The 27,963-nt window shown below is 43.0% G+C and overlaps 1 protein-coding gene across 1 annotated transcript in view; it reads left to right on the forward strand.

Annotated features, from left to right (window-relative positions):
• The first annotated feature begins 5,959 nt into the window (after positions 1-5,959).
• The window catches only part of LOC125024444 (nebulin-like), a 43,678-nt gene continuing 21,674 nt past the window's right edge, over positions 5,960-27,963 (forward strand). The window contains exons 1-40 of the mRNA XM_047612222.1: positions 5,960-6,225; positions 6,772-7,097; positions 8,203-8,274; positions 10,290-10,391; positions 10,478-10,588; positions 10,724-10,834; positions 11,412-11,522; positions 11,678-11,788; positions 12,496-12,609; positions 13,353-13,460; positions 13,592-13,702; positions 13,810-13,920; positions 14,044-14,154; positions 14,970-15,080; positions 15,171-15,281; positions 15,529-15,639; positions 15,774-15,881; positions 16,314-16,424; positions 16,502-16,612; positions 16,901-17,011; positions 17,323-17,433; positions 17,556-17,666; positions 19,165-19,275; positions 19,962-20,072; positions 20,451-20,558; positions 20,670-20,780; positions 21,138-21,248; positions 21,706-21,816; positions 23,126-23,236; positions 23,323-23,433; positions 23,543-23,653; positions 24,246-24,356; positions 24,451-24,558; positions 25,093-25,203; positions 25,399-25,509; positions 26,422-26,532; positions 26,627-26,737; positions 27,087-27,197; positions 27,273-27,383; positions 27,492-27,599. Of these exons, the coding sequence (XP_047468178.1) occupies positions 6,201-6,225; positions 6,772-7,097; positions 8,203-8,274; positions 10,290-10,391; positions 10,478-10,588; positions 10,724-10,834; positions 11,412-11,522; positions 11,678-11,788; positions 12,496-12,609; positions 13,353-13,460; positions 13,592-13,702; positions 13,810-13,920; positions 14,044-14,154; positions 14,970-15,080; positions 15,171-15,281; positions 15,529-15,639; positions 15,774-15,881; positions 16,314-16,424; positions 16,502-16,612; positions 16,901-17,011; positions 17,323-17,433; positions 17,556-17,666; positions 19,165-19,275; positions 19,962-20,072; positions 20,451-20,558; positions 20,670-20,780; positions 21,138-21,248; positions 21,706-21,816; positions 23,126-23,236; positions 23,323-23,433; positions 23,543-23,653; positions 24,246-24,356; positions 24,451-24,558; positions 25,093-25,203; positions 25,399-25,509; positions 26,422-26,532; positions 26,627-26,737; positions 27,087-27,197; positions 27,273-27,383; positions 27,492-27,599 (4,509 nt within the window). The 5' untranslated portion in view covers positions 5,960-6,200. The remainder of the gene's footprint in view (positions 6,226-6,771; positions 7,098-8,202; positions 8,275-10,289; positions 10,392-10,477; positions 10,589-10,723; positions 10,835-11,411; positions 11,523-11,677; positions 11,789-12,495; positions 12,610-13,352; positions 13,461-13,591; positions 13,703-13,809; positions 13,921-14,043; positions 14,155-14,969; positions 15,081-15,170; positions 15,282-15,528; positions 15,640-15,773; positions 15,882-16,313; positions 16,425-16,501; positions 16,613-16,900; positions 17,012-17,322; positions 17,434-17,555; positions 17,667-19,164; positions 19,276-19,961; positions 20,073-20,450; positions 20,559-20,669; positions 20,781-21,137; positions 21,249-21,705; positions 21,817-23,125; positions 23,237-23,322; positions 23,434-23,542; positions 23,654-24,245; positions 24,357-24,450; positions 24,559-25,092; positions 25,204-25,398; positions 25,510-26,421; positions 26,533-26,626; positions 26,738-27,086; positions 27,198-27,272; positions 27,384-27,491; positions 27,600-27,963) is intronic.

Here is a 27,963-nt window from a genome sequence, read left to right on the forward strand (position 1 = left end):
CAGTAGTTACTAGTGATTCATGATTCACTAGTGACTAAAGGCTCATCATATCTCATCTCATAGAGATCTGGGGATCTGCACACTTCACAAATCCAGTGGATGACTTCATACAGTCAGTGATTGTTGATGAGGTCAATAATCCAGTTTGACTTCTCTTGCCTCTTAAGCCAGTTTTCTCAATAGATGTTTTATTCCTCCCACAAAGATTTAAGGGAACACAGCTGAAAAAAAAGGTCTTTACTGAAAAACATACTTTTCAATCACAAAGTTTTTTTGAACTCTAATCCTAATAATCAGTCCTTCCTGGCTGGTAGAAGGTTTCAGTGAATTTTCCTTCTAACATCGAGTGTTTCTTTCTGTGTTCTGCAGGTGAAGTATAAGAAGGACTTTGAGGAGAGTAAAGGTCGAGGGTTCAGCATCGTGTCCGATACGCCTGAGATGCAAAGACTCAGACGGACTCAGGAGCAGATCAGCAACGTATGTACACACACACACACACACACACACGCACACACACACACACACACACACGCACACACACACACACACACGCACACGCACACGCACACGCACACGCACACGCACACACACACGCACACACACACAGGTACACACCACGTTCTGTGTGAGGTATGCATGTGAATTGTATGTGTGAGGGTGCACTTTGGTCAGTGAACACACACACACACAGACACACACACACAAAGCCGTCCAGTGTTGACACCATCGGATGTTTGAAGAGGAGCTTCGTCTACGACCATCAGTGTAAGTGACCAACACATTTCATTTATGTGTTCATGCTTTTCAGTTTCATTCATACATGAATTCATTTTAAAGGCACCAAGAACAGAGGCAACATGAAGCGCGGAGAAATCTGCTGCACAGGTGGAGCACAGCTTCCAAACAGGTCAGTATTTATTTGGTGGAGCAGATCCTCTCAGAGCTTAGAGCAAGATGAGCCACAAGTAAATGATTGGAACTAGTTGGAGCTAATCGCAGACAGTGGAGGGGGCGGAGCTTATGACCCGTACTGAAATCACTTCCTGTTTGTCTGAGCTACAGTGCTAATAATGCTAATGAATGATATATATATACATACACATGTGTCCTGATGACCCAGTGACCTCAGCACATGATGCTAAGCTAGTCTCCTTACATTTCTCCAACTTGTTAATGATCCTTTTATTTAGATATGTTATAAGACAGGAACTTCATTTAAATGTCCCTTTATTGTCATATTTCTGTTGGTCTGGTTTGGAAAAGAAAAAGAGTCCAATGACTTGAGACACAGATTGAAGCTTCATTAAGTCACTCCGGTGCAGCTCATTAGTCTGATGGACGTTATCCTCCCCCCCCCCACATATGATCATCAGTGACTGCTATTATTCTTGGGTTTTCCTCTCTATCCCTCTGTTTACCTGACCGAGTGATCGCATTATTCCGCTGCGTTAATACGCCACCAATTCTCTCTCCTCATTTGCTCCACTTAATTAAAACACACACACCGCCTCGCAAACGGAGTGACACTCAGCAGCCCACACATTTTATTTTATTACTCAGCTCTTTAAGGGCGACCTGGTGGTGGCAGAGAGAGGAAGCCAGAAGCTGGAGGAAGAGGACGGTAGTAGGAGTAAGATGTGACAGGAAGATGAGCTGAAGGGAGTTCTGACGGGAGTTGACCATGTTGTTGGTGTTGTTGACTGTGCAGTTCTGTACCTGCTGGGTTTTAACTCCCTGTCTTTGCAGACTGTGGTCCCGGTCTGTTCTTGAGTCGGTCTCGGTCGAGCCTCTTTGCTTTGCTGTGGGAACCAGAATGAGTTTATCTTTGGGGGCAGTAGCACAGCAACACAAAGCTGCTGCCACTCGGTCTGAGTCCATTGAACGTCTGATATTTGAATCCTTCCACGTTCTCCGTAAAGTTTCCTCTGCTGAACGTGTTTCCTTGCTCATTTTAACGTGGAAGCTGTGACATGGTCACATGGTTGTATCAAATAGAAACCGTCCAGGCTGCTTTAGCTCCGCCCCAGTATGACCCCATGTCCATATTTGGAGTATCTGAATGTGGGCGGAGTAAAGCTCATCCAACATGGCGAATACAGGTTCCGCCCACTTCAGGCTTCATTTTCAATGTTCAGAATCCGATGAGTGACGTCATGATATTTTAAATGCGTCCCTGTTCCTCTCAGTGAGGTTTATTGTCATGTGGTTTTCATTCAGCCAATCAGAGAAGATCAAGGAAACATTCTCTTATGTTCTAGATCCTGTTACTCCTGGAGTCTCTGAGGCCAAACCCTTATGGTCACCTATCCATCTAATGAGCTGTGGTTCCTTTGCATGACTTGAAAACTAATTAGCAGCAGATCCTAAATGTCCGGTGCATGTGACGTCCCTCAGCAGAACCTTTTTCACAGGTGACCCCCAATCCAGGCACCTTGTTGACCAATGTTACATCCTGGTGACTGGATGAAATTTAGCTTCATCCAAATCCATTTCACCTGCACACATTTCCATTGTGTCTGTGGTTAAGCTTAACGTCTGATGCATTTCCTCTGAAACAGAAGTAACTAGTTACTCTGTGTAGCTCTTAGCCTCGTCCTGAGGTTCTGGTTCAGGTCATGAAAACAGGATACGGGTTTCAAAGATGGAACCACCGACCTGAAAGAAAAACGAGAAGCTATTACAAAAGAGTCTTGTGTAATTTATAAAGAGGTCACTTTTATTTTGTCAGTCCTAATATTTTCTGAGTATTATCTGGATGGATGTATCCATTGTGAACTACCATATTTCAAGTCTGAGTAGAATTTTATGAAGTGCAAAAGGCGTCTGGCAGTAAAGCAAAGGTTCACACCAGGACGAGATCACAGGGATTTCTCCCGGGAAAAGCTTTGTGTTCGTTAACAAGCTCTGAGCAGCACGAGAACCAGAGACCTCCTGGTCTGTAAGGCAGCTTTCTTTTTCTCTTTATTATCGCCTATAAAACTGTGTATTCTGCTTCAGCTTCGAGTGGAGGCAGATTATTCCCCAGAGTGTCTTGTTTACTGGTTGACTCTGGGTGACTCTGCCGGCACAACTCAGCTGTTAATCTGTGTTAAAAGGCCGGATTAATTAGACAGGTGAGGATCATTGGTTCGTTGAGGTATGTGGTGGTAAAAATAAAGACAACAGAAGCAAATGTCACCAGTATAAACGCTGGGCAACCTTATCCAAGGTAGTTGTCATGGTAACTGTTGTATCTACATCATAAAGGCAGCATGAAGATGAACAGCTCCTCTAGAGTGAAGCCAAAGCAAGGGGAGCTCCCCCTGGTGGCTGGAGGCTGCAGTATAGTTCATAAGCTCCACCCCCTCCGTGTTAGTGGGCGGGACTAAAACACTAAAATCATTTTTTCAAGGACGGTTTCTGTCATTATAGGTAGTTAATATAACGTTGATTTATGTTCAAGTGTCAATTTTTGCTAAGTTTCGTTTCAGCTATTTGACGCCATAGAAACAGGATGTGACATTGTTGTCATGCCAACCGCTCTGTAAAGCAGCAATTTCTCTCACTTTCTAAAATGTACGTCTTATTGTGGGAAGGAAGTCTGCAGTTGTTCCTGGTTGTGATTTCATTAGCTCACTGGAGACCTCCAGTAATTTGCTGTAATTGCAGAGTTTGTTTGTGTTCTTCATCCTGAGCAAATCAGCCATGTCTTCATTATGTGAAATAAAAAACTAAACAGCAAACACAGAGGTGATGGTGGGATCACTACAGCATTTAGCTCTGATATGTAGCAGAGCGGAAGCAGAAAGTAAGAGTTTGACTTCATCTCTGCAAATGCACCACACAGAATACAGATGCAGGAGGTGATTTCTAAATCATGTGATGCCCCCAGGAAACAATATTCTTGCGTTAATACTATTTAACCTCTCATCATTCCAACCTATTAGCAAAATAAATAAATAAAAAAAAACTCCTTTTCATGATGTAGCCAGAGTAACTGAATGCTGGTCATGGTCTCGGTCTCTTTTCAAAGACAAGACTCTGAAGTTTCTATGACCAAAGTCAGAATCTCTCTAAGTGGTTCAAGAAGCTGCTGCTGTCCCATAAACCGTCCTGGATGTTAAAGGGCTGATGTGTGCGTCCTGCAGTGTTTCCTCTCTACCTACGGTTCTAATGGTCAAAGCTGGTGTGTACAGGTCAGTGTCTGTGTTTTTGGCCAGTTAAGAGTGAAACCTGATACCTGCCTAGATTCTGCTGAATTAACCAGTTTCCCAAGTTGCTCAGAGTTAAACTTTTGAGTGGATGTTGGAGTGGAGTTATTCACACGTTTCTTTTATTTGCCCGTATGTGTCTGTGGTCTGCGTGCTGTATTATGTTAAAGACTGAGTGCGTAATAATAGAAATCTCTGTTGTTGTGTTGTGTTCTTAGCAGCAGATGGTCACTTGGCTCTAACACAGTCAGATCTGCTGTGGTCGTCCGTGTCCTGTTTACCTCCACAGCCATCTGACACTGATGGCCCTGCCAGACTACCTGCTGCCTGTCACACTCACATAGCTGCATCATTTATATTTACAGCTTTGGGATATTTAAAAGAAATTATTTATTACTGAGAGAAGATTAAAAAAAAAAACCCTTTCCTCTCACATGCCCTTTGATTTTCTAATTTAACAGCGTTTTCAGCATAAAAGAAGAGACAAATATTCATTCATTCATCTGTTAACAACACTGACAGTTGTGTTTAACTGTGTTTTTTTAATTGTCTCTACAAACACAGTAGCTTCACTATGAAGAATCAAATCATCCTTTGAAAACAGACATATCAATAATCTTTAGGACTTTTACTGTGTCAGACATTTTGAGACCAGTTCATGTTGTGTTTGGCGTGTTTGTTGCATCACTGTGTAATTTAGCATTGTGACCACAAGCATGCGGGCTGATACAGACGTACACCTCTTTTATTCTGGGACAACTCATGCTTTTAATCTTTACCACAAACTGACCTCTTACTAAATAATGTTAATACGTCAGTGTCTGAAGCTTGTTCCTAATGTGTGTTTGTAGTGTGTGATTTCATCTCATAAGCTGGTCACCTGGAAACTTAAAAGCACACGTCCAACAGAAAACTGGACTAAAATACATGGACACTAGAATTCCTCTAATAACCATAATAGATGTTTATGTGACCGTGGAGCTGTTGATAACAGGTCTTCTAATAACCAGGCTGATGCACCGTGAACCTCACGTTGAAGGGTTTTATTCATGGAGGTAGAAAAACAGCCAGTTGTTAAAACAAGTGTTTGAAAAGATGAACCAGGCTGGAATCCATGGAATCCAATGTTTTCAGGGTTGGAGATAAAGATGGAAAAACAGCAGCACCACTTTGTCAAAAAAAAAGAAAAGAGTTTCCATGGAAACAGTGGCATTATCCCATGTTCTGGTTGAAGAGGAGGCCGTGCAGCGTTGGTGTGTGGTATCAGTGAAGAGGGTCAGCGTCACTGGGTATTTTGAGGCAGAAACGTGAAGAACGCGTCTGTTGGTGTTGGCACAGTTGAGTCTTATCACCTGTAACTTGCTAACAAGTCGACCAGTGTGTTCGTTCATAGTTCTCAACTAAATCACCTCTGTGTGTGTGTGTGTGTGTTCAAGTTAAATTCCTTTCAGTGTACGACACTCAAAGCTTCATCCCCTCGGCCTGTACACACACACACACACACACACACACACACACACACATTTACATGTAACTGACCCTGACCCTGATCCTGATCCTGATCATGACCTAATAGTGACCTTAACCCTAAAACCAAGTCTTAACCCTGAAACAACCTTGTATAGAAGTGAGGACTGTCTCGCTCTAATGGTGTTCTGGTCCCTAAAAGACAGCTGTACCCAAACCTGGCTCCCTGGCTGAGATGAAGGGCATGGTGGTGATAAGGTCTGGAGTGGAGGGCTAAATGTAGAAGCCAAAAAGTGATAAGAGACCTTCAGCCCTCACAGTAGACGGTGGGAGACTAGACGAAGCAGCTCGGCCGCCAGCGGGTTTATATCGTTGGTTAGAGGTCAAAGAAGAAGCTCAGAGCTTTACAAGAAAAAAAGGGGCGACACGGAAAACGCCTTGAAGAACCTGAAGTGAAGTTAACTGTGGGAAAACAACACGAGAGAAGACAAGAAAGAAGTTACGATATTCTAAACCAGTGAAACAGAAAATTAAAACCAAGACATGGAGATCCAACCACAGAGCAGAGGTGAGTCAGAACTGGGTTTGGTGGAGGCGACTGACAGGGGACTGTGACCTTAAAGGATCCGCGGACGGATTCAACATGGTGACCAAAGACGTGAAAACACTGACCTTGGTCATGTGGTGACTTTGAGGAAGTTGGTCGACCTAGGGACTGATCTGATCACCATCAGGAGACACTTCAGTGTTGGACCAACTCTCCCATAAAGAAACTAACTCAGTGAAAACCGTTTGATGCCATGAACACATCATATGGAAACACTCTAATTTCTGTCTTTGAGATCTCAGGCCGCTGTGAATGCTGGTATGAAAACATACCAACTCTCCGGCCCTGAGACTTTGACTTTAGATACATTGAACTGGTCCAAATGTCTTTTGGTTCATAACCTGAACTCTAAACTCCACATACTGAGTCCTGGCTATGAGTCGTCTTTAATGGGTTGTGTCATCTGGACATTAGATTTCCCTGCTTCCTTTCTTTTTCTTTATCTGTTAAATAAAAGTAAAGGTCATAAATAAAACTGACATAAACACAAATTGCCTTTTACCTCAGAGTCGACCAAGATGGAGGAGGGGGAGGTGTCAGCTTCTCAGGCCGTGGATGGAGAGATTGAGAAAGTTGTGACAGTGGAGGAAAAGGAAGAAGAGAATTTCCAGGAGATGACGGTAACGTCCATGACGACTGTTTACACGGCGACAACCAGACGTGATGAAGAGGAGGAGGAGGGGGAATGTAAGGATGTAATGGAGGACGAGGAGGAGGGGGGAAGGGAGAAGGAAGAAGATGATGCAGAGATGGATGGAGAGGATGAAGAAGAGGATGAAGAAGAGGATGAGAGGTCGGAACCAAAGAGGTTGTTGGGAGTTTGGGAATCTGAGGTAAGAACTTTGAAATTTGACTTCCTGCAAGTTTTCAGAAGCAAATTAAATATTCAGCCCAAATAATCAGACTAGAGAAGCAATTAGCAGCTTCACAGGCTCAATGATCCTGATGAAAGTAGTTAACATGTCCCAGTGAGACCAGAACCATCGGAACAGTTCAGCTTGTCAGTGCTGTTTATCGGGTTATTCTTTCTGCTGCATGTAACAGATGAACAAACTGCGTCCTGATAAATCTCTCTGAGTGTTTTTGAAGTTTGCTGAGAAACCTTATGTCCTGGTCCTCAGTCTTTCTCTTGACCTTGGTGTGGGCCATGGCCTGGCACCGCAGGTTTTTATGAGGGCTTAGAGAGGATTACTGAAACTACAAATGAAAATGTGCCGTTATTAGCCTTTGATAGTGTTTTTCTAGGACTGGATCCGGCGAGTTAACAGAGGCGAGAGATTAACAGTGCTGGAATAAGGGAAGTTTCTCACTATTGTTCTCTGCTCTTTTAGTTTCCATTAGAAGTCTTAGAATAGAGAGATTTAAGTTTTATATACAGGTTTGTTTGAGATCTTTCAGGAAACACTGGGCTTTCATTAAAGGTACAGCTGTAGAGCCAGTATAAGTGTTTGGGTACAAACGGACTTTTGAGGTCAATACGGACTATATCTGCAAAAAAGTCAACCAGAGACTGTTCTTTTTAAGGAAACTGAGGTATTTTAATGTTGACAGATCACTGTTAAAAAGTTTTATTCATCCTGTATTGAGTCAATCCTAACGTTTGCAGTCGTACAGGAACCACAGCATCACTAATAAAAACAGGCTGAGCAGTACTGAACTCAGAGCCAATCAGCTGTAGGGTTTCTAAATAAGTTCTCGTCACGTCCTTGTGTCCTTGCACTGTGGGTTACATATACGGTCATGATAACTCACCTGGTGACATTTATTACTTACATCTGTGTTTCTATGTATTATACTGTAAATTCAATGGTTGTTGACTTCTGTTGCAAACCAAAAAACTTTCTAATCTAATATAAAAATGATTTAATTAAGTCTCTACCTCCTTCCGTCTGGATAATGATGGTTCTCTGGTTCTCATGTGTTCCTGTATGTTTTCAGGCCTCCTCCGACGTGAAGCCTCCACTGCCAGACCCTTCCTTTAACAGGAGGTGCAGTTTGCTCGTCAGTGATGTGAGTTAATTCAGCGTCGGTTTGTTAAATGTGAACATTGCTTGTTTGTTCATGTTGTAGCTTCATGATGCTCAGGTATATTCATGAACACACTGATGGTGCTAGCATGCCAGGATAATGTTGTCATACTTAACATTTTAGCGTGTCACCATGCAGGTTTGGTGGGAAAGACACTTGGTGGTATTTAAGTTCCTGTACAGACCAACAAGTTCTCATGTCCATGTTCCATGTTTCAGCCGCCCTGATGCTGCTCCCAAAGACTCTTCATACACTCCTTCCAATCCAACCTACGACTCCTGTATAACCGCTCCAGTCTTCTATGAATAGAAGCATCTTCACTCACAAACGTGATGTATCATGGCTATTGAACTCAAGGTTTGACAGTAAAACAATAAAACAAACCTGCAGCCTCTGAGGAGCCAAAACGTCAGGATTTCTAAATCAAGTCATTTTTTCAGCTTCATTTTAAACTCATGAATAAACTGCTTTACCGTGTAAGACAGCAATGTGTCGTTCTCCTTTTTCACGCCTCTTCTGACGTGATGTGAAGGCAGTGTTGCCGTTGGAAACGTCCCCCAAAGAGGAATGTGTACTCACAGGACAGCAGCTTTTTGACCCTGATCGCCTTTTAGAGCTAAACATCTCTCAGCATAACCGTCGCTGAATGGGTGTGAACATTGTTGTAGGATGTTGGCGGGTGAGGTATTGATTCCCTGGTGTGACTCAAACCTGGCAGCTCGACTGTTTGCACAATGAGTCATCAGCTTTCACTGGCAGCGAGTCAATCCACTTTCCGCTTGTTCTCCAGCTGCTGCTGAAAACTTGCCTTCAGACGTCATTTTACTTTGTCACATGCAGGAAGATGATTCGCTTTCAGAAGTTAAACACTCACCTAGGACGTCAGCAACCCTCTGCTGAATCTTCATTCTCAACATTTCTGGTCAATTACACGCTCTGTTACCATGGCGACGTCAACCAGTCTGAACGGACATGGAGGAATAATGACAGCACAGTAAACCGCTCCTGAGAACTTGGATTCACTTGCTGGTTATATGCAAAGGAACCAGTATTTAGCACCATGCTTTTATTTCTTCGCTTGTCTTCCTTTTTTGCCCACACTGGGTTCTACTCACAGATTGGATACGACAGCTTGTCATCTGTGGATCGATTCCATTTCTCTCCCGGGTTTCTGCAGAAAATCTGCCACTCTGTTTGTTTGACCAAACGTCCAGTCAGTCTCAGCCAGAAGTGTTTAAAAGGAAGTCTGTCAGCACTGTGGAGCTCTGTCGCTCTGGGTGAAAATATACGTTGAATGGATGTAGGTGGCTTCACAAGCAAGTCACAAGGACACACGTCCGGCTCTCTCCCCGAGCTTCATTAGCTTCAGTACAAGTTGACTCAGACGCTGCACAGAGAAACAATGTGCTCGGGAACAGAACCACAAAAGCCTCTGCCTCCCGGCACTGTCGTTGCTGTTGGGTTGTGATGCTAGGTCAACCTACCAAGTACTTTCACATGAAAACCTAAGGTTTCTCAACAGTCCACTTTCGTTTACACCGGGAAACTCCCTCAGAGCTCATGTTATGTTACCGTATCAAATATTTGTCTGAAGTTTGATGTATTTTCCCCTAAAATATAGAAGAGGTCCCATTTGTCCACCTCATTCAGGTGAAATAGGAGGACATCATTACTGTTAGTATCACCCACTTGGTATTAGTGTATATGTGGGATGGTGGGTAATATAAAACAAGAGACAGTATTGGAAATTATAGACAAAAAAGAAATTGTTTTAAAAAATGTCAAACTAATAAATGTGTTTATTAGACTAGACAAATCTGGAGAAAATCTATTATGTTTGTCCTGACTCAGCCACGATAAGGTTCAAGGTCCAACTTGAGCAGAAGATATTTAAAAGTTCCTATAATAAATGATGTTTGCAGTAAAGAGGACAGCATTCGTCCAGAGGATGGAGCTGGAGTGCAGCTTGAACACGCATGTCTCCTTCCTCCCTGCAGGTCAAGTACAAGGAGGACTTTGAGAAGATGAAGGGCCAGAGCATGTTTGTTCCAGGAGCCGAGCTCATCCACTCCAAGAACATCAGCGCCGTGATCTCCGAGGTCTGATCACGTCTGAGGAACCTGACTCTCTCTCTCTCATTGATCCGTCAGTCTGATAATTTGTCTAAATCGTGTAACTCTTCCAGTCAAAGTACAAGGAGGAGGGGAAGAAGGAGGCGTCGCTGTCTCTCTACTCCGTCCTGCCTCAGACTCCTGAGACACAACGAGCCAGAGAAGCTTCAGAGCTGCAGAGCGAGGTAGTTAACGGATGCACCTGTGCAGGCAAACTCACAACGCACGACCACACAAAACCAGGTTAAACTGTGAAGACAAGGCGTGTTTTGTTAAGTTGGTCGTAGGGATCATAAAGATGGCGTGTTTTTGTTTTTCAGATTAAATACAAGGGAAACGTGAAGACTGAGATTTCCTCCTCCCTTTATTCTCTGCTGCCACAAACCACAGAAACCCAGTTTGTCAAAGAGCTGACAGAGATCCTGAGCGAGGTCAGACTGGATGGATGGATGGATGGATGGATGGATGGATGGATGGATGGATGGATGGATGGATGGATGGATAGATGGACGGATGGATGGACGGATGGATGGATGGATGGACGGGACATGATGATGGTGAAACGATGAATAAATGAGTAGATTCACAGACAGATGGATTATTATGATAAATGACAGATTCACGGGAGGGTGATTGATTGTGAGTTTATGGGATGAAGTGATGGGAGGATGAGTCTGTGAGCAGATGAATGGATGAGTGGGTTAAGATTAGAAGTGATTCATAGGAAGGATGAATGGATGAATGACTGGTGAGAGGCTGGATGCTGGTGGTGTAAAGGTGTAAATGGATGATGGAGGAACAAGATGAATGAATCCCTGATGGACAGATTGATGGATGAATTCAGTGTATTAAAATATTTGCACATTGTAAAACCAATGACGTTGTGATATTTAAACTAGTGAAACATGTTTGTATTCCTTCTCCATGAAAGTAAACGGCTCCATGTTTTACAGCCCAGTTAAAATGATTCTTTTTCTTAAGTTCCATAAAACTCTCTCTGCTCCTCAGAACAAGTACAAAGAGGAAGGAAAGAAGGAGATGAGCAACAGTTTGTATTCTCAGCTTCCTGAAACCGCGGAGATGCAGCTGGCCAAGGCCGTCCATGAGTTTCAGAGCGAGGTACATTGGTTCTTAGTTGTGCAGCCAATGGGCATGTCTGACATATTTACTCTGGTAACTCCAGTCGGAGCATCAGCGCTGGGTTTATTTCAGTAGGGCTCCATGCTGGCTAACAGATAACAGATGTCAGGTCATCACTTGTGCTCTTGTTGCAGAAAAAATACAAAGAAGACGGGAAGAGGAAGGCCTCAATCTCCCTCTACTCCCAACTTCCAGACGCTCCAGAAATACAGCACGCTCTGGAGATGTCACAGCTGCAGAGTGAGGTACTCTGAAGGAGGTTTTCTTTTTCTGTAATGACGTCTTTTTGTCCACTGAAGTGATTCCCCTGAAAGGATGAGTGCACCCTGTTCCTTTTCTGTAGCTCCTTGAAGTCACCTGCTCATAACTCTGAGTACAAACACAACTCATGCTTTCCTTTCTTTGTCCTGCAACGTGTCATTTCCTGCATCACTACAGATAGTTCAACTCTCCCTTTGGTCCTTGTACACACGCTCACACCTTATAAATGCAAGTGTGTTGAACAGAAATGTGTAAAGGGCAACAAGCATCACTGCCACAGCTCATATTTGGTAACAGTTCTGCATTCACCGAGGTTAAAGAAATGTTTTGTTCTATTTGCTGAACCTTCTAGTGGACGGTCACTGTCAACCTTTCACGTTATCGTCCTTAGAATTCACTGGAAATCTTTCTCAGTGGTTTGATAGAAAGGTCTGAGACATAGTTTGGTTATTTGATCTCCATTTACATTATGTACTGTATATATTAGATTACATGATCATATTATATTGTGTGCCTGTATGACAGATTTAAAAAACCTGACTAATTATTGAACCCGGTAAGTCTAGTATCATAAATATTACACAAAACAAACCCAGTTCACCAGTAAACAGAAGAAAACCTGGACCGATCAGCGGCTCTCTTGGTGCATGTTATTAAACCCACCTTGGTTCAGTCATTCTCTCTGTTCCAGGTGAATTACCGTCCTAAGATGCACGTCAGAGGAGCTCCGTCCTCTCTGTACTCTCAGCTCCCGGACACAACAGAGATCCAGTTTGCCAGAGAGATGACTGAGATGCAGAGTGAGGTACGACACACACTTAAAACACACTTAAAACAAACTGAATTGAGCGTTGACTGTTCAGAATAAGGTCGGACCTAGTTAAAGTCGACTAATATGTGTTGAAAGGTGAGTCGATGTCGACGAGTCAGTGACTTGTAATGCTTTACAGCAATCACAGCTATGTTTTTGACCTATTGTATAACTCCCGTCTCTGGCATGGTGCATTCACTGACATCAAGGACAAAAAAACACTACAAACTCTACAACCACAGCAACAATATCAACAAATAGAACACAGACCTGAACATAGTCATGAGCTTATGAATACTGTGCGCTGCAGATATGTTTAGACCATAGAACTGTGTAAAAGTTTTTTTTACATCGTCACGGCGCGGCAGTAAAGTCGACTAGTCGGTACAGACCACTACTTCAGAGACGTTTGTTTCTAGCTCCCAGTTTTTTCCACTGACTGTAAGTTACTATAGAGTTGTGCCATTTGAACCTGAAGCTAGTTTATCCGTTCAACTCCTCCTTTATCTGTGTGAACTGACTTCAACATTGAAGTTCCAGTTGCATTATCCACTCAAGAGTAGCTGCAAACATTTTTTCTTCAGTTCACCAAAAAAACGAGTTTTATCTGATCGATCGGACTCATTTGCCAGAGTCCAGCAGACTGAAATGACTCCACTGACCTTTTCTTTTTTGAGCTTATAGACTGACAGATGTCAACACACTGCTGACAGATCATTGTGCTTGTCCTCCCACAGAGTAAGTACAAGGAGGGCAGAAGGAGCCTTTCTCAGAGTTTCTACTCTCAGCTCCCTGAAACCGCAGAGACTCAGTTTGCTAAAAGTGTTGCTGAGCTGCAGAGCGAGGTGAGACAGTCCCTCAGCAATAAATAATGAGCCAGGCAACTCAGCGTCATTGCTCTTTCAACGTAAACATCTTAAACTCTGTGCAAGTCCTTTAAAACTTGAACAACGTTGAAGCCAGTCTTTGTTTTCAGATGCGCTACAAAGACTTGGGTAAGAAAGGCATGAGCTCGAGCCTGTACTCTCTCCTCCCGGAAACCTTAGAGACAGCTCATGCCAAAGAAGTATCAGAGCTTCTCAGTGAGGTACAGTAAAAGGTTTAATCCAACTAAATTACCTGATATTAGTTAATGTGATCATTATGGACGTATAAGACGGTCATTGTGTGTGTGTGTGTGTGTGTGTGTTGTAGGTAAAGTATAAAGAAGACGGTAAAAAGGAGATGAGCATCAACCTGTACTCTCTTCTGCCCGAGACCATCGACACCCAGCACGCTAAAGAGGCGTCAGACCTGCTGAGTGAGGTACATTTTTATTTATTTTCTAGCTTAAATCATACAAAATCAGTTCTGTCGTGACACCATTTTCAGTTCAACATGTAAAAAACGGTGTTAATTTCCAGTCAATCTGCTCTCGTGTCCCTGCAGGTGAAGTATAAAGAAGGCCTGAAGCAGAAGATTCAGAGCAGTTTGTACCATCAGATGCCTCAGACCACGGAGACACAGCTGGCTAAACAGCTGTCTGAGCTGCAGAGTGAGGTACCGTGACACACTTTCTCCTTTTCACTCTTGAAATCCAATATTTCTGGCTTTAGGCAGTCGAGCAGGAATTATGTGGGAGTGGCACATATATTTATATATTTGGGTCGCGTTGTGTTTCTTGCAGTAACATTTTAAAGCTTATTTTACTGTTAAATATTGAATATCTTTCTATCTTCTATTTGTTGTTGTAGCTCTGAGTTGGAAAATATTTGAGAAAAGAGGCATTTCACTTTTTCCACCACTAATGTAAAGTTACAGTGAAAGAAGCGCCACAGCTGAGAGACAGACCAGACATGAAATGAAAAATGAAAAGACTTTTGGGAATGATTTAATAAGATTAGTGGGAGAATATTAAATGTCAGTCAGTGATCTTGATAAGGTTCAGGCTTGTAGCGAAGGCTTCGCTGGCCCTGACAGACCAACACTGACTCACACAGTAATGACAGAAGATTTAGGCTCAGTTCTAAATATACTGGTTTATTGTGTTGAGCATGAATAGCAGTGCCTTCCTCAGCGCGGCGCTCAGTCATCATTTGGAGCTAATTTAACTCTCTGAGGCGTCACTTCTCACTTGCTCAAAGCTCTCATGAAACTTCCTACACAGATGGAGCGTTGCAGCTTCTATTAACTGTATCACTGCATCGGAATTAAACTAGAGGCTGATTTTTATTTTCTGAGCTTTTAATGAAATGCCAAAATAAATCTGCTCATGATCGTGTGTGCAAAGTCTTCAAAATATGATTGAAACCTTGGTGTTCCAAGGCCGTGGAGTTAAATGATGTTAGCTTATGATATCTGTGTGATATCTGCAGGCGAGATATAAAGAGGCTGGGAAGAAAGAGGTGAATACCTGCCTGTACTCTCTCCTGCCTGAAACTCTGGAGACCCAGCATGCAAAAGAGACCACGGAGCTGCTCAGTGAGGTGAGTGTTTCCACACTGTGAACATCGAGGGTTCACCGAGCTTAGGACTGGATCAACATGATGCGCTTTGCTCTGTGTGAATGTCCTCAGATCAAGTACAAGGAGAGCGGGAAGAAGGAAATGTCCAGCTCGCTCTACTCCACTTTACCCGACACGTCAGAGACCAGCTTCGCAAGAGAGATGACGGACATGATCAGTGAGGTACCAACACAATAAACAGCATTTTTTCAACCTGATCAATCACAGTGATGAATGTTACACACACCTGGTACACGGAGAAGCCACAACATTAGCACTGCATTTAAGAGAAACACAAAAAATCTGATGGTTAAATCTGTGAGCATCAAAATTCCTCCATATCTACTGCACCTTTAGTAAGTTCCACGCAGAAATGTGTAGTGGTCAGAGATGTCATGGTGCATGTTTTTGCCCTCGTGTCTTTTAACAGAGTAAATACAAAGAGAGCGGGATGAAGCGTCTGTCTCAGAGTATCTACAGCCAGCTGCCAGAGACCGCTGAGATGCAGTTCGCTAAAAACGTGGCTGAGCTGCAGAGCGAGGTGAGGAATCTGCATCTTCTGTGTAACGATGGTGTCATTTGATTTTGACTGAAAATGAACTTTATCAATGAATGGTTTTTAGAACGCCATGGATGAATTATGATGTTATTATAATTTCATGGCGTTCATTTCAGATGAGGTACAAGAAGGGGAAGAAAGAAGCGTCCGGCTCTTTGTACTCCACTCTGCCTGAGACTCTGGACACGCTGCACGCAAAGCAGGCGTCTGAACTACAGAGCGAGGTAAAAGGCTTTTGTAAAGCACCTGTTATATGCATATTCAAAGCAAATAGGAAGAAACAGCATTAAAACACAATGAAAAGAGGACGGAAGTACATTAAAAACAGTAAATACAGTCGGTTGATTTTGGTAATTAAATACTTAAATAGGCACAAATAGCCTGGATGATTAGGAGACTAGTTTCAGTCCAGGAGTTGACAACATCGACTTTTCATGTTATCAGAGACGAGTCAACCTCCTGCTTAAAGCATCGTTGCACAGCAGTGAAGTGAGTGCAGTCAGTGAGGAGGTTTAAACTGTCACCAGCAACTCTAACCTGATCCTCCCTGGTTTAACATGTCATGTAGTCATTCTGTACGGTAGTGATCTGTAAAGTTCAGTGGAGGAAGCTGTTTTTCTGGCTGGATAATTGTCTGTGCTCATGTTTGTGTTAAGCTCAAGTACAGGGGTTCCTTGAAGAAAGGTCTTTCCTCGAGTCTGTTCCACCAGCTACCAGAAACCATAGAGACGGCCCACGCCAGAGAAGTGTCTGAGCTGCTCAGTGAGGTTAGAGGAAGCTTAAAGACTCTAAAGACATGAATGCAGAGCACGTACGAGATGCTTCAGATCGACTCTGTTTTCAGGTGAAGTACAAAGAAGATGGGAAGAAGGAGATGAACATCAATCTTTACTCTTTGCTGCCTGAGACGATCGACACACAACACGCTAGAGAAGCATCAAACCTGCAAAGTGAGGTACTCAACCAAGCTGCTTCTTTATCAGCTGATTCCACTTTCAGTCCAGAGTCTTTGCAGGAAGTGAAAGATGGAAAAGAGTAGGAAGCTGGTTGCAGAGTTCACTGCCTAAGAACCTGGATTCCACATATTGTTGGACTTACTGAACAAATCCTCCGGCTCCAAATGTCCCCAGTTCTCATTACAATCAAGGCAATTTTCACTAGAGTCTTTTGGGACTTATCTTCCCGTGGTTCACCCCAGGCCAGTATCTACGCTGTCATGTGATGCTCCCTCGTGTCCCTGCAGGTGAAGTATAAAGAAGGTCTGAAGCAGAAGATTCAGAGCAGTTTGTACCATCAGATGCCTCAGACCACGGAGACACAGCTGGCTAAACAGCTGTCTGAGCTGCAGAGTGAGGTACGGCACCCTACGGAAACAGTATACGGTTATTTATTATTTATTACACAGGGTTCCTGTTCAATTTCTTTTCCTTTGCTCTCTTGTCTGTGATATCAAACTCATTCATAGTCACACAACGTGAACAAGTTTCCTTTCCCAGAGGGAGAAGAACAACAAAAGCAGCTTAAAATGCTCACGTGTTTCTGTCTACACCTGCACAACTTCTCCACCTGTTTTTAGCCAGAAACGTCCATGCAGCTGCTGGGCTCTATGTGTATTACACAAAGCTACCTGCATGCATTAAGGCCTATGCTCATCTGAAACTGCAGACCAAGTACAAGGAAGCAGGGAGGAAAGAAGCGAGTACCTGCCTGTACTCCCTCCTGCCTCACACTATGGACACGCAGCACGCGAAAGAGGCTGCAGAGCTGCTCAGTGAGGTAATGTGTTGACGACTTGTAGCATTAAACGAGAGTAATATATGTCTGATTATGATGATGTTTTTTTATTTCAAATCAGTGGATGTATGAATGTATACATTTGATGTCCTTATAAATCTCAGATCAAGTACAAGGAGAGCGGGAAGAAGGAGATGTCCAGCTCGCTCTACTCCACTTTACCCGACACGTCCGAGACCAGCTTCGCCAGAGAGATGACGGACACGCTGAGCGAGGTCAACACAACCCCTCCATCAGCTGGAATCTCCTCCACCTCCCAAATGTTGTCACAGTGACGTTTGCCTATAAGCTAAACATCACTGATTTCCACCAGTAAACTTCCAAACAAACTGTCAGGATTTATAAAGACCCATAAGATGAGTCATTCCCAGTATTGCAGCTCCATGTCTTTGTCTTCTGTTAGGCTGTGGTTTGGACCATAGGCTGTATATAAATATGATCAACATATTTATATTTTCCCGGGGATACGTGTGGCACTTCCACCAGTTACAAGGACATGATGGATTATACACTTTCCTAATTTTCAACTTATTCAAGGAACTGACACTTGAATGTTCATCAACATTTTATAAACTACCTAAAATGACAGAAACCATCCTTGAAAAACATATTTTTTAGTGTTTTAGTTTGTCTCAAGTCCCGCCCACTAGCTAAAGGGAGGTGGAGCTTATGACCCAAATAAAGTCAGTTTGGCCACTGCAAGGAAGTGGAGACATGTTGTCCATATTCATATATACAGTCTATGATTAAAACCAGCGTAGACATGAGAAGAACATCAGAGAACATCTCTGCTCATCTCCTGTATTCGGTCCAGTTTTATTTATACAGCGTCAGTTCACAGCACTGAGGTGGTGGTGGCAGGAAAAACAAACCTGGAGCAGAACCGAGCTCAGGAAGGAGGCAGATACATTCATTTGAATAAAGCACACATATAAATATATAAATACAAACAAGAGTACAAGGTATCAGTGAGTCAAACTGTTGCTCCAGGCGACACAACGTTTTAACTAAATCCCAAACACATCGTTTCACCGCAGTGTGGATTCATTTGCCACAGTACATGCTCCCTAACAAGCACCACTGTTTCCCCCATTTGCTAACACACAAGCATAAAAAACTCAGTGCATATTGAAAGGTAACAGTTCATTCAGCATGACACATCAGTACGGTTGCTATGGATACTCATTACTCAGTCTGCCCTGTGCACCATTGAGACCGTATTGAGTTTTTCACATGTATTAACTGACTCCTGTGTTGTTGGTCATAGAAATGTCTATGAAAATATCCTGAGACTGAGTCATACCCGTTACTCAGACATTTCAGAGAGGACTTCACGATGCTTCCTGATATGTTTGAACTGACAGCTGATGCCATCTCAAAATATCTGAAGTGCAGACAGAGTTGCACCAAGAATTCTGTTTGACTGGTTAGAAATAATCACCACGCTGGTTATTGGATGCTCTCAGATGTTTAAAGCTTAGATCAGAAACAGGATCAAAGGAATATCACAGGCCGTTATAAAATTCACTGAAGATGTATCAATAATCACATTTAATCTACCGGGAGAGACGGGGGCTGTAGTCCAGTTCTTGTTTTAGGCCACAGGTGAAGCCGACTTTCTGAGTCTGCGGTTCACGTTCATCATTATTTTGTGTTGGGCAGCTGTTCGTCGCCCCCAGATGTTTTCAACATGTGTGTCTTTATCTCTTCCAGAACAAGTACAAGGAGGATGGAAAGAGAAACCTCTCCCAGAGCATTTACTCTCAGCTCCCAGAAACCACTGAGACTCGCTTCGCCAAAAATGTGTCAGAGCTGCAGAGTGAGGTGTGGGAGAGACGGCTTCATCATCTGTGGACCTCAGCATGTTTCTGACTACAAATTAGTTTTATTTCACTCCCAGTAAATTTACACAACAACAGGATGCAAAGCATTACAGCATTTAAATGCATTGTCCTGGTAATTCAAGTCTCACAGCTATGCAGACGACATACGACTCTACGTTTCCTCTCAATAAATGTAAATTCATCCCATAAATGTGGACGCAGGTCATATCAGGACTGAAACTGAAGTCAACAAAACACATTTTATCATTATCATTTATTACTCTTATCATTCCAGCCTTTATGCAAAAAAATAAAATCCTATTTAGGACACTTCCAAAGTAAATTAAATGCTGTTGATGAACATGTTGGAGCTCATTCATGGTCTCGGTCTCTTTTGAAAATCAAGACTCTGAAGTTTCTATCACAAAAAGAATCTGAACCACTCTGTGGTCCACGTGGGTTGTTGGGGTTTTTTGTTTTTTAAAAAAATGTGTTGGTTGAATCCTATAATGACTTTTATTAGTGAAACCAGAAGAAAATGACATATTGCATCATGCAGCGTTTACTCAAACACAACCAGGAGCTCTGATTGGTTCAGAAAGCTGCCGCTGTCCCATAAACCACCCAGCAGAAGAGGAAGTGTAGTGAATGTGCACTCAACATTCATGGTCTTTGGTTTGTTTTCAGATGAAGTACAAGGAAGCAGGAAAGAAGGGAGTGTCCAGTTCTCTCTACTCGACTCTACCAGAGACCCTGGAAACTCAGCACGCTAAAGAGGCTTCCCAGCTGCAGAGTCAGGTAACTGCATGGAGGCCGTCCTCGTCTTCAGAGCTTATCGCAGGGTCGCCATGAAAAGACGTGACCAAGCCAGGCGCCCGTGGTGAAGGTTCTTATTGCACTGACTGCTTAGATGTGCAAAAAGGGGATGACAGAGAATTTCAGTGACATAAATGAGCGAAAATCAAGGGGTTAAATTGTAACTTATGCTTCAGTGTAAACACAGTAGAACACAAATAAATAAATTAAACCATGGAGTGTGGAGCTTGGACCTGAGCTCGGAGGAATCAATGCTCAGAATAAGCCCCTCTCCAAACCCAACGTGGTGTTTGATCTCTTTCCTTCTTACCCCTGATCAGTGATCAGTTGTTCACTGTGCTTTAATCGTGTCTGCTGCAGCTAAAGTACAAGCAGGGTTTGAAGACGGACGCCTCCAGTCTTTACCACCTGATGCCAGAGACCAATGACACTGAGTTTGTCAGACAGCAGATGGAGATGCTCAGTGAGGTACGACCCCTCGACCACTGCAAACATACAGGACATCTGCATCTGCACGAGCACTCTGAGGCTTTGTGAAACCCTCCACTAAATTATTATTACTTTTTCAATCCTCTGCAGGTCAAGTACAAAGAAGAGGGCAAGAAAGAAATGAGTGTCAACCTGTACTCTCTGCTCCCGGACCCCCTGGACACCCAGCACGCTAAAGAGCTGACCAGGATGCAGAGCGAGGTGGGCGGACTCAGTGCTCAGTGAACAGAATAACCTGCGTTCACCGAGCTATGATAAAATACAGGACAGCAGGAAAACACTGAGGTTTGATGGAAATAAAGCGAGTCCTCTCGTCCTGTCTGGCTCAGACCTCCTGTAACTGGGATATAAATCAGTGGCATTTCATTAGCAGCTATTTATTTCCAGTTTGTGAATAAATCACATTTCTTTGCTGGTGTCTGTGTCTGGTGAACTTCAGCTCATGAGCTCAGTATTCTGTTGAGTTTTGTCCAGTTCAGCTCCCTAACAGCGACCACCTCGGGGTAAAAGGAGCTCTGAGAACTAAACTCTGATCTAAGGGCCTGTTGTGACTTTCAGGCTAAATACAAAGAAACCAGTAAGAAGCAGGCGTCAGCGTCTCTGTACCACCGACTGCCTGAAACCCTGGAGACACAGCACGCTAAAGAGGCATCACAGCTACAGAGTGAGGTACACATGAACTAAACCCACTGACCTTCAGTCCAGCTGGTTTAAAGTTCCTCTGTTTGATGCTTAATAACACAACTTTGATTGAGACACCTCCACCTCTTACTTGTCTATGAGTTTTCTAAATGTGTGATTGTGTGTGAAGGTGCTAAAACTTGTTGTAAGCATCGTGCACTGAGATGTTTTAGTAAAAACTCCTGCTTTCACATATTTGCATCAACTGTTTTCACCCTGGAAGTGGACGATCATTTGCTGCAACAATTATAATTATAATAAAAAACAACCTCATTAACCTAAAGTTCCTTATATTTGTTTTGTTGTGTGAAGTTGCTGAGGACCAGGTATAAGTTCACAGATTAATGAACTGCTCTAGAAGTTTGCAGTTGCTCAGTTAAAATATTCAGAAACCTGCAGCTTGTTCCTCTTTCAGAAAGTCTTTATTTTGTCTCCCCTCTGGTAGATCCTGTACAAAGACGCTGGGAAGAAGGAGTTGTCATGTCCGGTTTACAACCAGCTCCCTGACACTCTAGAGACCCAGTTCGCCCGGGAGATCTCCGACATGCAGAGCCAAGTAAGAAACCTTCAGATGGATTGGTGCATGTTTCTTACATTAACACATTCTCACGTTATTTGAACTCATCACTGAGTGAATTCATCAGTGAAACTAGAAGAAACTGTCACAGCTCTGGTTTTACTGCCAGTTGTTGTCACCAAGTACCATGAACCTGATTCTTTGAAGATGTTCATGTGGAAGCTGCCTTCTCCAGCGATGTCAGCTGCCTCAGGGTTTCCAGTCACAGCTCCTGGTGGCATTGAATGGACTTAATAGACTTAGTAGAGGACATGTCCCCTGCAGCCTCGGCCTATAGTAGCCTCACTAAGGGATGGTTAAGTCCAGCTCTGACTAGAAGCTTTGTCTGAAAGTCTTAGTCCTGACCTTAAATGTAGAGACGGTGTCTTCCTCCAGAACCCAAACAGGAGAGGAGCCTGGTAGCTGAAGGCTCTACCTCACGTTCTACTTCAGAACCTCTGGGACAATGACTCCCAACCTGAGGACCAAATCATTTCATTTCATACCGTGACATGTTAATATGATCCACTGCAGCTTTTACTTTCAAAGGAAAAGCCATAAGTAAGAGTGCAATGGTTTACTTCTGTTTCTATGATGCTTTTGCTTAAATGAATTTACATCATCTGCATATGAGGTTTGAGTTTATTTGTCGGCCTTAAATCGATTTAATGAGCTTTATTTTAGTGTTTGGATTTAATGAGTCACCTCAGATCAGCTGTTCAAAAAAACAACAACTGACTCATTGTTAAACTTCCAACACTGTAGGTGAACCTCCGTTCAGCCTGGCTGAGGCTTTGTCAAGGAGCTAGAAGAACAAAAATCCAAAGAAAACTTTTCCACACACTTGAACTTTCAGAGCATGCACTGCAAAAAAAGAAAAAAAGAAATTCCAAGAAAGCAAAAAACCCTTGTACCAAAGAAATACATCTTCTCTTTGTTCAGAGACAAGAACTTTGTGCTTATTTTAAGAATTTTTGTCACACAAAAAAAATCTTGGAACCATTGCACAAATCTTTTCTTAGAGTTCCAGCACTGAAACATCCACTGTGTTTCCAAGCATCTTCTCTGCTGCCGTGTTTGTGTGTGATTCGTATGGATATCTGTGACGTCACGTTTCATGTGGACAGGATGCGACTCTGGATGCTTCGGTGCAGTGGATTCATGCTGCGACGAATGAATCAGTCTGTTATAAATGAGTGTGTTTTGCAGCTGTTTCTTTGAGAGGAATGTTCATTACCTCCCCTCCCCTTGTCCTGCATTCATCAGCTTCTCTTGTAGCGGAGGTAACTGTCTCTGTCATATGTTGTAGAACAAGTACAAAGAAGAAGGGAAGAAGAGTCTGTCTCAGAGTTTCTACTCTCAGCTGCCAGAAACAGCAGAAACCCAGTTTGCTAAAACTGTGTCTGAGCTGCAGAGCGAGGTGAGATGAGAGCGAGCTGCAGGTTCACGTCCCTGAAAAGTCAAACCAATACAAAGATGGACGCTTTTTTTTTTACTTAACTCCAGACCAAGTATAAGAAGTCAGGGAAGAAGGAGACCGGCAGTTGTTTGTACTCAGTGATGCCAGAAACTCTGGAAACTCAACATGCCAAGCAGGCCTCACAAATCCAGAGCCAGGTACTCGGCACAGACACGGCAACACCACAACTTCATGCTTTTAAGATCACTGCAACTTCTCCTTCATGTACAACACATCACAAACCCTGGACACATGTTGTCTCTGCAGGTCAAGTACAAAGAGGACCTGCAGAAGGAGCTGTCGTCCAGTCTGTTCTCCAGCCTTCCTCAGACCCTGCAGACCGAGCTGGCGAAGGAAGTGACGGAGCTTCAGAGTCAGGTGACGAACTCTGTCCTGCGTTTCTCCATTTATCGCCTTCATAACACTGGACACAGTCAGTCAGGTTTTAACCTCCCTCTCAATCAGACGTCACAGAGACTGAACTCTGCTGCAGCTCTCAAAGGATTTAAGTCGTAATTCATTACATTTATATTCCTTTAAACATAACAACTGGGAATGAAACGAAACTCAAATAACAGACACGTATGCAGGTATTTTTGATGTTTTTTTGTGTTTTTTCGTCGTAGTTTGTGAGATCACGCTGTTGTTCGTATTGCGCTGACTGAAACATCACAAACACTTTCCACTTTTACCTGAGCAGCAGGAGGAGGAGGAGGTCCTTCCAGAAATAAGATGCTGCTCAGGTGACGGCGTAGTCTGCAGTGTGGTGGGCGGGGCATCCAGATCGTGGCTCCGCCCACAAGATGTACTGATCACACGAAAATAGCATCAGTTTAAACCAGTCAATCAGCTGGACAACACAGTCAAAATGAGTCCAGACTGTTTGTTTGCGTCCTTTTCCTTGGAAGTTCTCTTTATTTTCAGTCTCAATGTGCTTCCCTTGTCATGACCAGTGTGTTTTGTGATCCAGGTGAAGTATAAGGAGGGCTTTAAGAAGGAGGCGTCTTCGTCCCTCTACCACCTCTTACCGGAGACGGCAGACATGCATTTTGCCAAGCAGATGTCAGAGATCCAGAGCGAGGTGCAGCTTATTTCTCTGGTCACATCCTGAATCAGTTTGATCGTTTCCAGTCTAGTATCTCCTCTGACAGTCTGCTTGTTTTTCCTGTTTCAAGGCCAAGTATAAGAAGGACAAAGAGGATCTTCCCAACACGCTGTACTCTCTGCTGCCTGAAACTCTGGAGACTCAGTTTGTTAAGGAGATGTCTGAGACGCACAGCGAGGTGGGAGACGTTCACAGCCTGAACCAGTTTAAATCATAACGGAAGCTTCAACATGTTTAATGACGATAAAGTTCTGTGATCAGGAAACATGTCCAGACATTTCCTGTCTTTTCTTATTTACATCTGAAGATATTTTAGAGAAGAACATATCCAGATTGATCAGTGTTTGACTGTATTTGTCCCAGAAGGGAGATTTGGACATTGATGGCAGACACAGGGAGAGAATGAGAAAAGTCACCGGGCCTGTTGTTCAGAGCTCGTCAGAATTTAAAAGTCCGGTTTCTCTGACGTGTTGGTGGAGGGACGAGGAGTTTATCAGTTCTATTGAGACTGAAAATGCATCTTAGTTCAGTTCTGTGAGGTGGGTGTGTTTTTCCCACATATCCGTCCATGTGAGGTAAAACAGGACAGGGAGCTGGATCTGATTGGTGCTTCCTATCAGAGGCTCACAGAGCTGATAGCTCGGTGGAGGCAGACGTTCTTCAAGTCATTAGAACCATCACAGAGCGCTGAAGTAAAGTGTGTGTGTGACAGGTGAAGTACAAGCAGGCGGTGAAGCAGCAGACTGCCACCACTCTTTACTCCAAACTACCGGAAACTCTGGAGACCAAACACGCCAAAGAAGTGACTGAACTGCAGAGTGAGGTGAGACCTCCACCTCTCTCCACCTTTATCTCTGCTCTCTGCATTCGTCTCTTTGTTTCTCCTGCAGCTCAGTCGAGAAAACTAAACCTACAGACATTTCTTTTTGTCGTTAAGCTTTGCTTTAACTGTGAAACCTGCAGGTGTAGTTGTAGCTCTGTGTTCGTCCCTGTTGATTCATGTCATTGTCTCCAATAGAAAAAGTACGTGGAGGGAGGGAGGAGGGAGATGGCGTCGTCTTTGTACTCTCAGCTCCCAGAAACTGCAGAGACACAGTTCGCCCGGGAGATGAGTGAAGTCCAGAGCGAGGTACAGTTCAGACCAGACAAACTATATATACTGTACTATACTATATATACTATACTACACTATACTATACTATACTATACTATACTATACTATACTATACTATACTATACTATACTATACTATACTATACTATACTATACTATACTATACTATACTATACTACACTATACTATACTATACTATACTATACTATATATACTATACTATACTATACTATACTATACTATACTACACTATACTATACTATACTATACTATACTATACTATACTATACTATACTATACTACACTACACTATACTATACTATACTATACTATACTATACTATACTATACTACACTATACTACACTATACTATACTATACTACACTATACTATACTATACTACAGAACGTTTAATAATCAGCTGCCAGATGCAACACTGCTAGAATATTAAAACTTCTGAAGACATCAGAGAAATAAAGAGATTCTCTTTAATTGATATATTTAATATAATCTGTAGTTTTTATATATCTAAACATATGTTTTTTACATATGTTTGTGTTTTGAAGTTAATCCTACCTCACAAATGTGTTTTTTGTCTGAGAAATAATTTGTCTGGAAGCTCATTAGGTTAAAAAATCGTATCGTTAACTCAGTATCGGAAGTTGTGTGTAATTGAGAGTTGAGTGTATCGTTACATCTCTAATATATATTCTTATAATATACTAAGTAAAGTACCAGATTAGTCTGTGTTTACCTGTTTACCTGTACTTGTTTTGTTTTACGACATAAAGTTCCCTCCAGACTCACTATTGGTTCCTGCATCACATCACATGACACAGCGCTGACAATAAGGAGAGACCCTGATTCTGACTCTGGTCACTACGCTGTGGCCGATCGGATCTAATCCTCTTTGTCTGTTCATCCCCAGAACAAATACAAGGAAAGTGGGAAGAAGAGTCAGAGTGTGAGCGTTTACTCTCAGCTGCAGGAGACCAATGAAATCCAGTTCGCCAAAGCTTTATCTGAGATACAGAGCCAGGTACCTGATGCTCTGCTATGTCATGATGCGTTTCTAATCTTTTCTATATATCTGAGCTAAATTACACTTTCACGACGTTCCTCTTGTTGTCTAGGCCAAATACAAGGAAGCAGGGAGAAAGGAAGCGTCCAGCTCTCTGTACTCGAAGCTGCCAGAGACTCTGGACACTCGTCACGCTAAAGAGACGTCTCAGCTGCAGAGTCAGGTGTGTAACACGGCGTCTGTTAAACTCCAGGTCTGCAGCTTCCTCTTTAAATCAGACCTGAGGTCTGAAAACGTTGAAGACCAAGGAACCAGACTGATGTGGCGCTCTGTGTGAAACGGTGGCTGTAGAGACAGATCCTGTGTCACTGACTGAAAGAGAACGTCCTCTGTCTCCATGTGTCTCTTTACTAAAACATGTTGGATTCATGTTAATGTGTATTTAAAGAAATTTAAATCTATGGCAGAAAATTAAAAAATATATATATAAACTGACTAATCAACCAGAGATGTGATTTTAATCGTCCATGTTAAAGGATTTGTAGTTGAATGTGAAGGTTCTGTGTTTTCAGGTGAAGTATAAGCAGAGCGGCCTGGAGGAGGCGAGCGGTGCTCTGTATCACCAGCTACCCGTTACCACGGAGACGCAGCTGGCCAAGGAGCAGAGGCAGCTCTGCAGCGAGGTGACGCCGACACAGACACGTTTCAGCCGCCCTGCAGCCAGATCGACCCGGTGACCTCCCTCTTCTCTCCCTCAGGTCAAGTACAAAGAAGACGGCAAGAAGGAGATCAGCAAGAACCTGTTCTCACTGCTCCCAGAGACGCCGCAGACGCTGTTCGCCAAACACATGTCAGAGATGCAGAGCGAGGTGAGGGCCCTGAACGCCTCATTTTACAGCTCACGTTAAGATTTGGCCGCATGAATCACTCCATTTACCATCAGTCCAGAAGTTTGATGTGTCTTTGTGTGTTTGAAGGCGAACTACAGGAAGGACAAAGAGGATCTGCCCAACACGCTGTTCTCTCTGCTGCCTGAAACTCTGGAGACTCAGTTTGTTAAGGAGATGGCTGAGATGCACAGCGAGGTGGGACTTTTATTCAAACTTTATTGTAAAAATAAAAAAGGGTGTTTTACATTGTTTTCAATAAAAAGAAAATATATATATAATATAATTAAGGCTGTGACGTTATCAGATGTTCACACAGGAAACACATCTTTGACTTGATTTACGTCGTTTTCTCTCTTGAGATGAGTTAACTCAACATATGAGGAGAATGGAAGAAAACTGATGAAAACTCACTGTGTTCAAGTGGAACTGGATCATTTAGCATATGTAACAGGATATTAGTATCGGTGTATATTAAGATAACAAATTACACTAAACTATCAGACAAAACCAAATAACTGGTCCATGATGGGTGCGTTATTGGCGTCTTTCCTTTGTGGAC

Source organism: Mugil cephalus, chromosome 18 (assembly GCF_022458985.1).
Source record: "Mugil cephalus isolate CIBA_MC_2020 chromosome 18, CIBA_Mcephalus_1.1, whole genome shotgun sequence".
Taxonomy (NCBI): domain Eukaryota; kingdom Metazoa; phylum Chordata; class Actinopteri; order Mugiliformes; family Mugilidae; genus Mugil; species Mugil cephalus.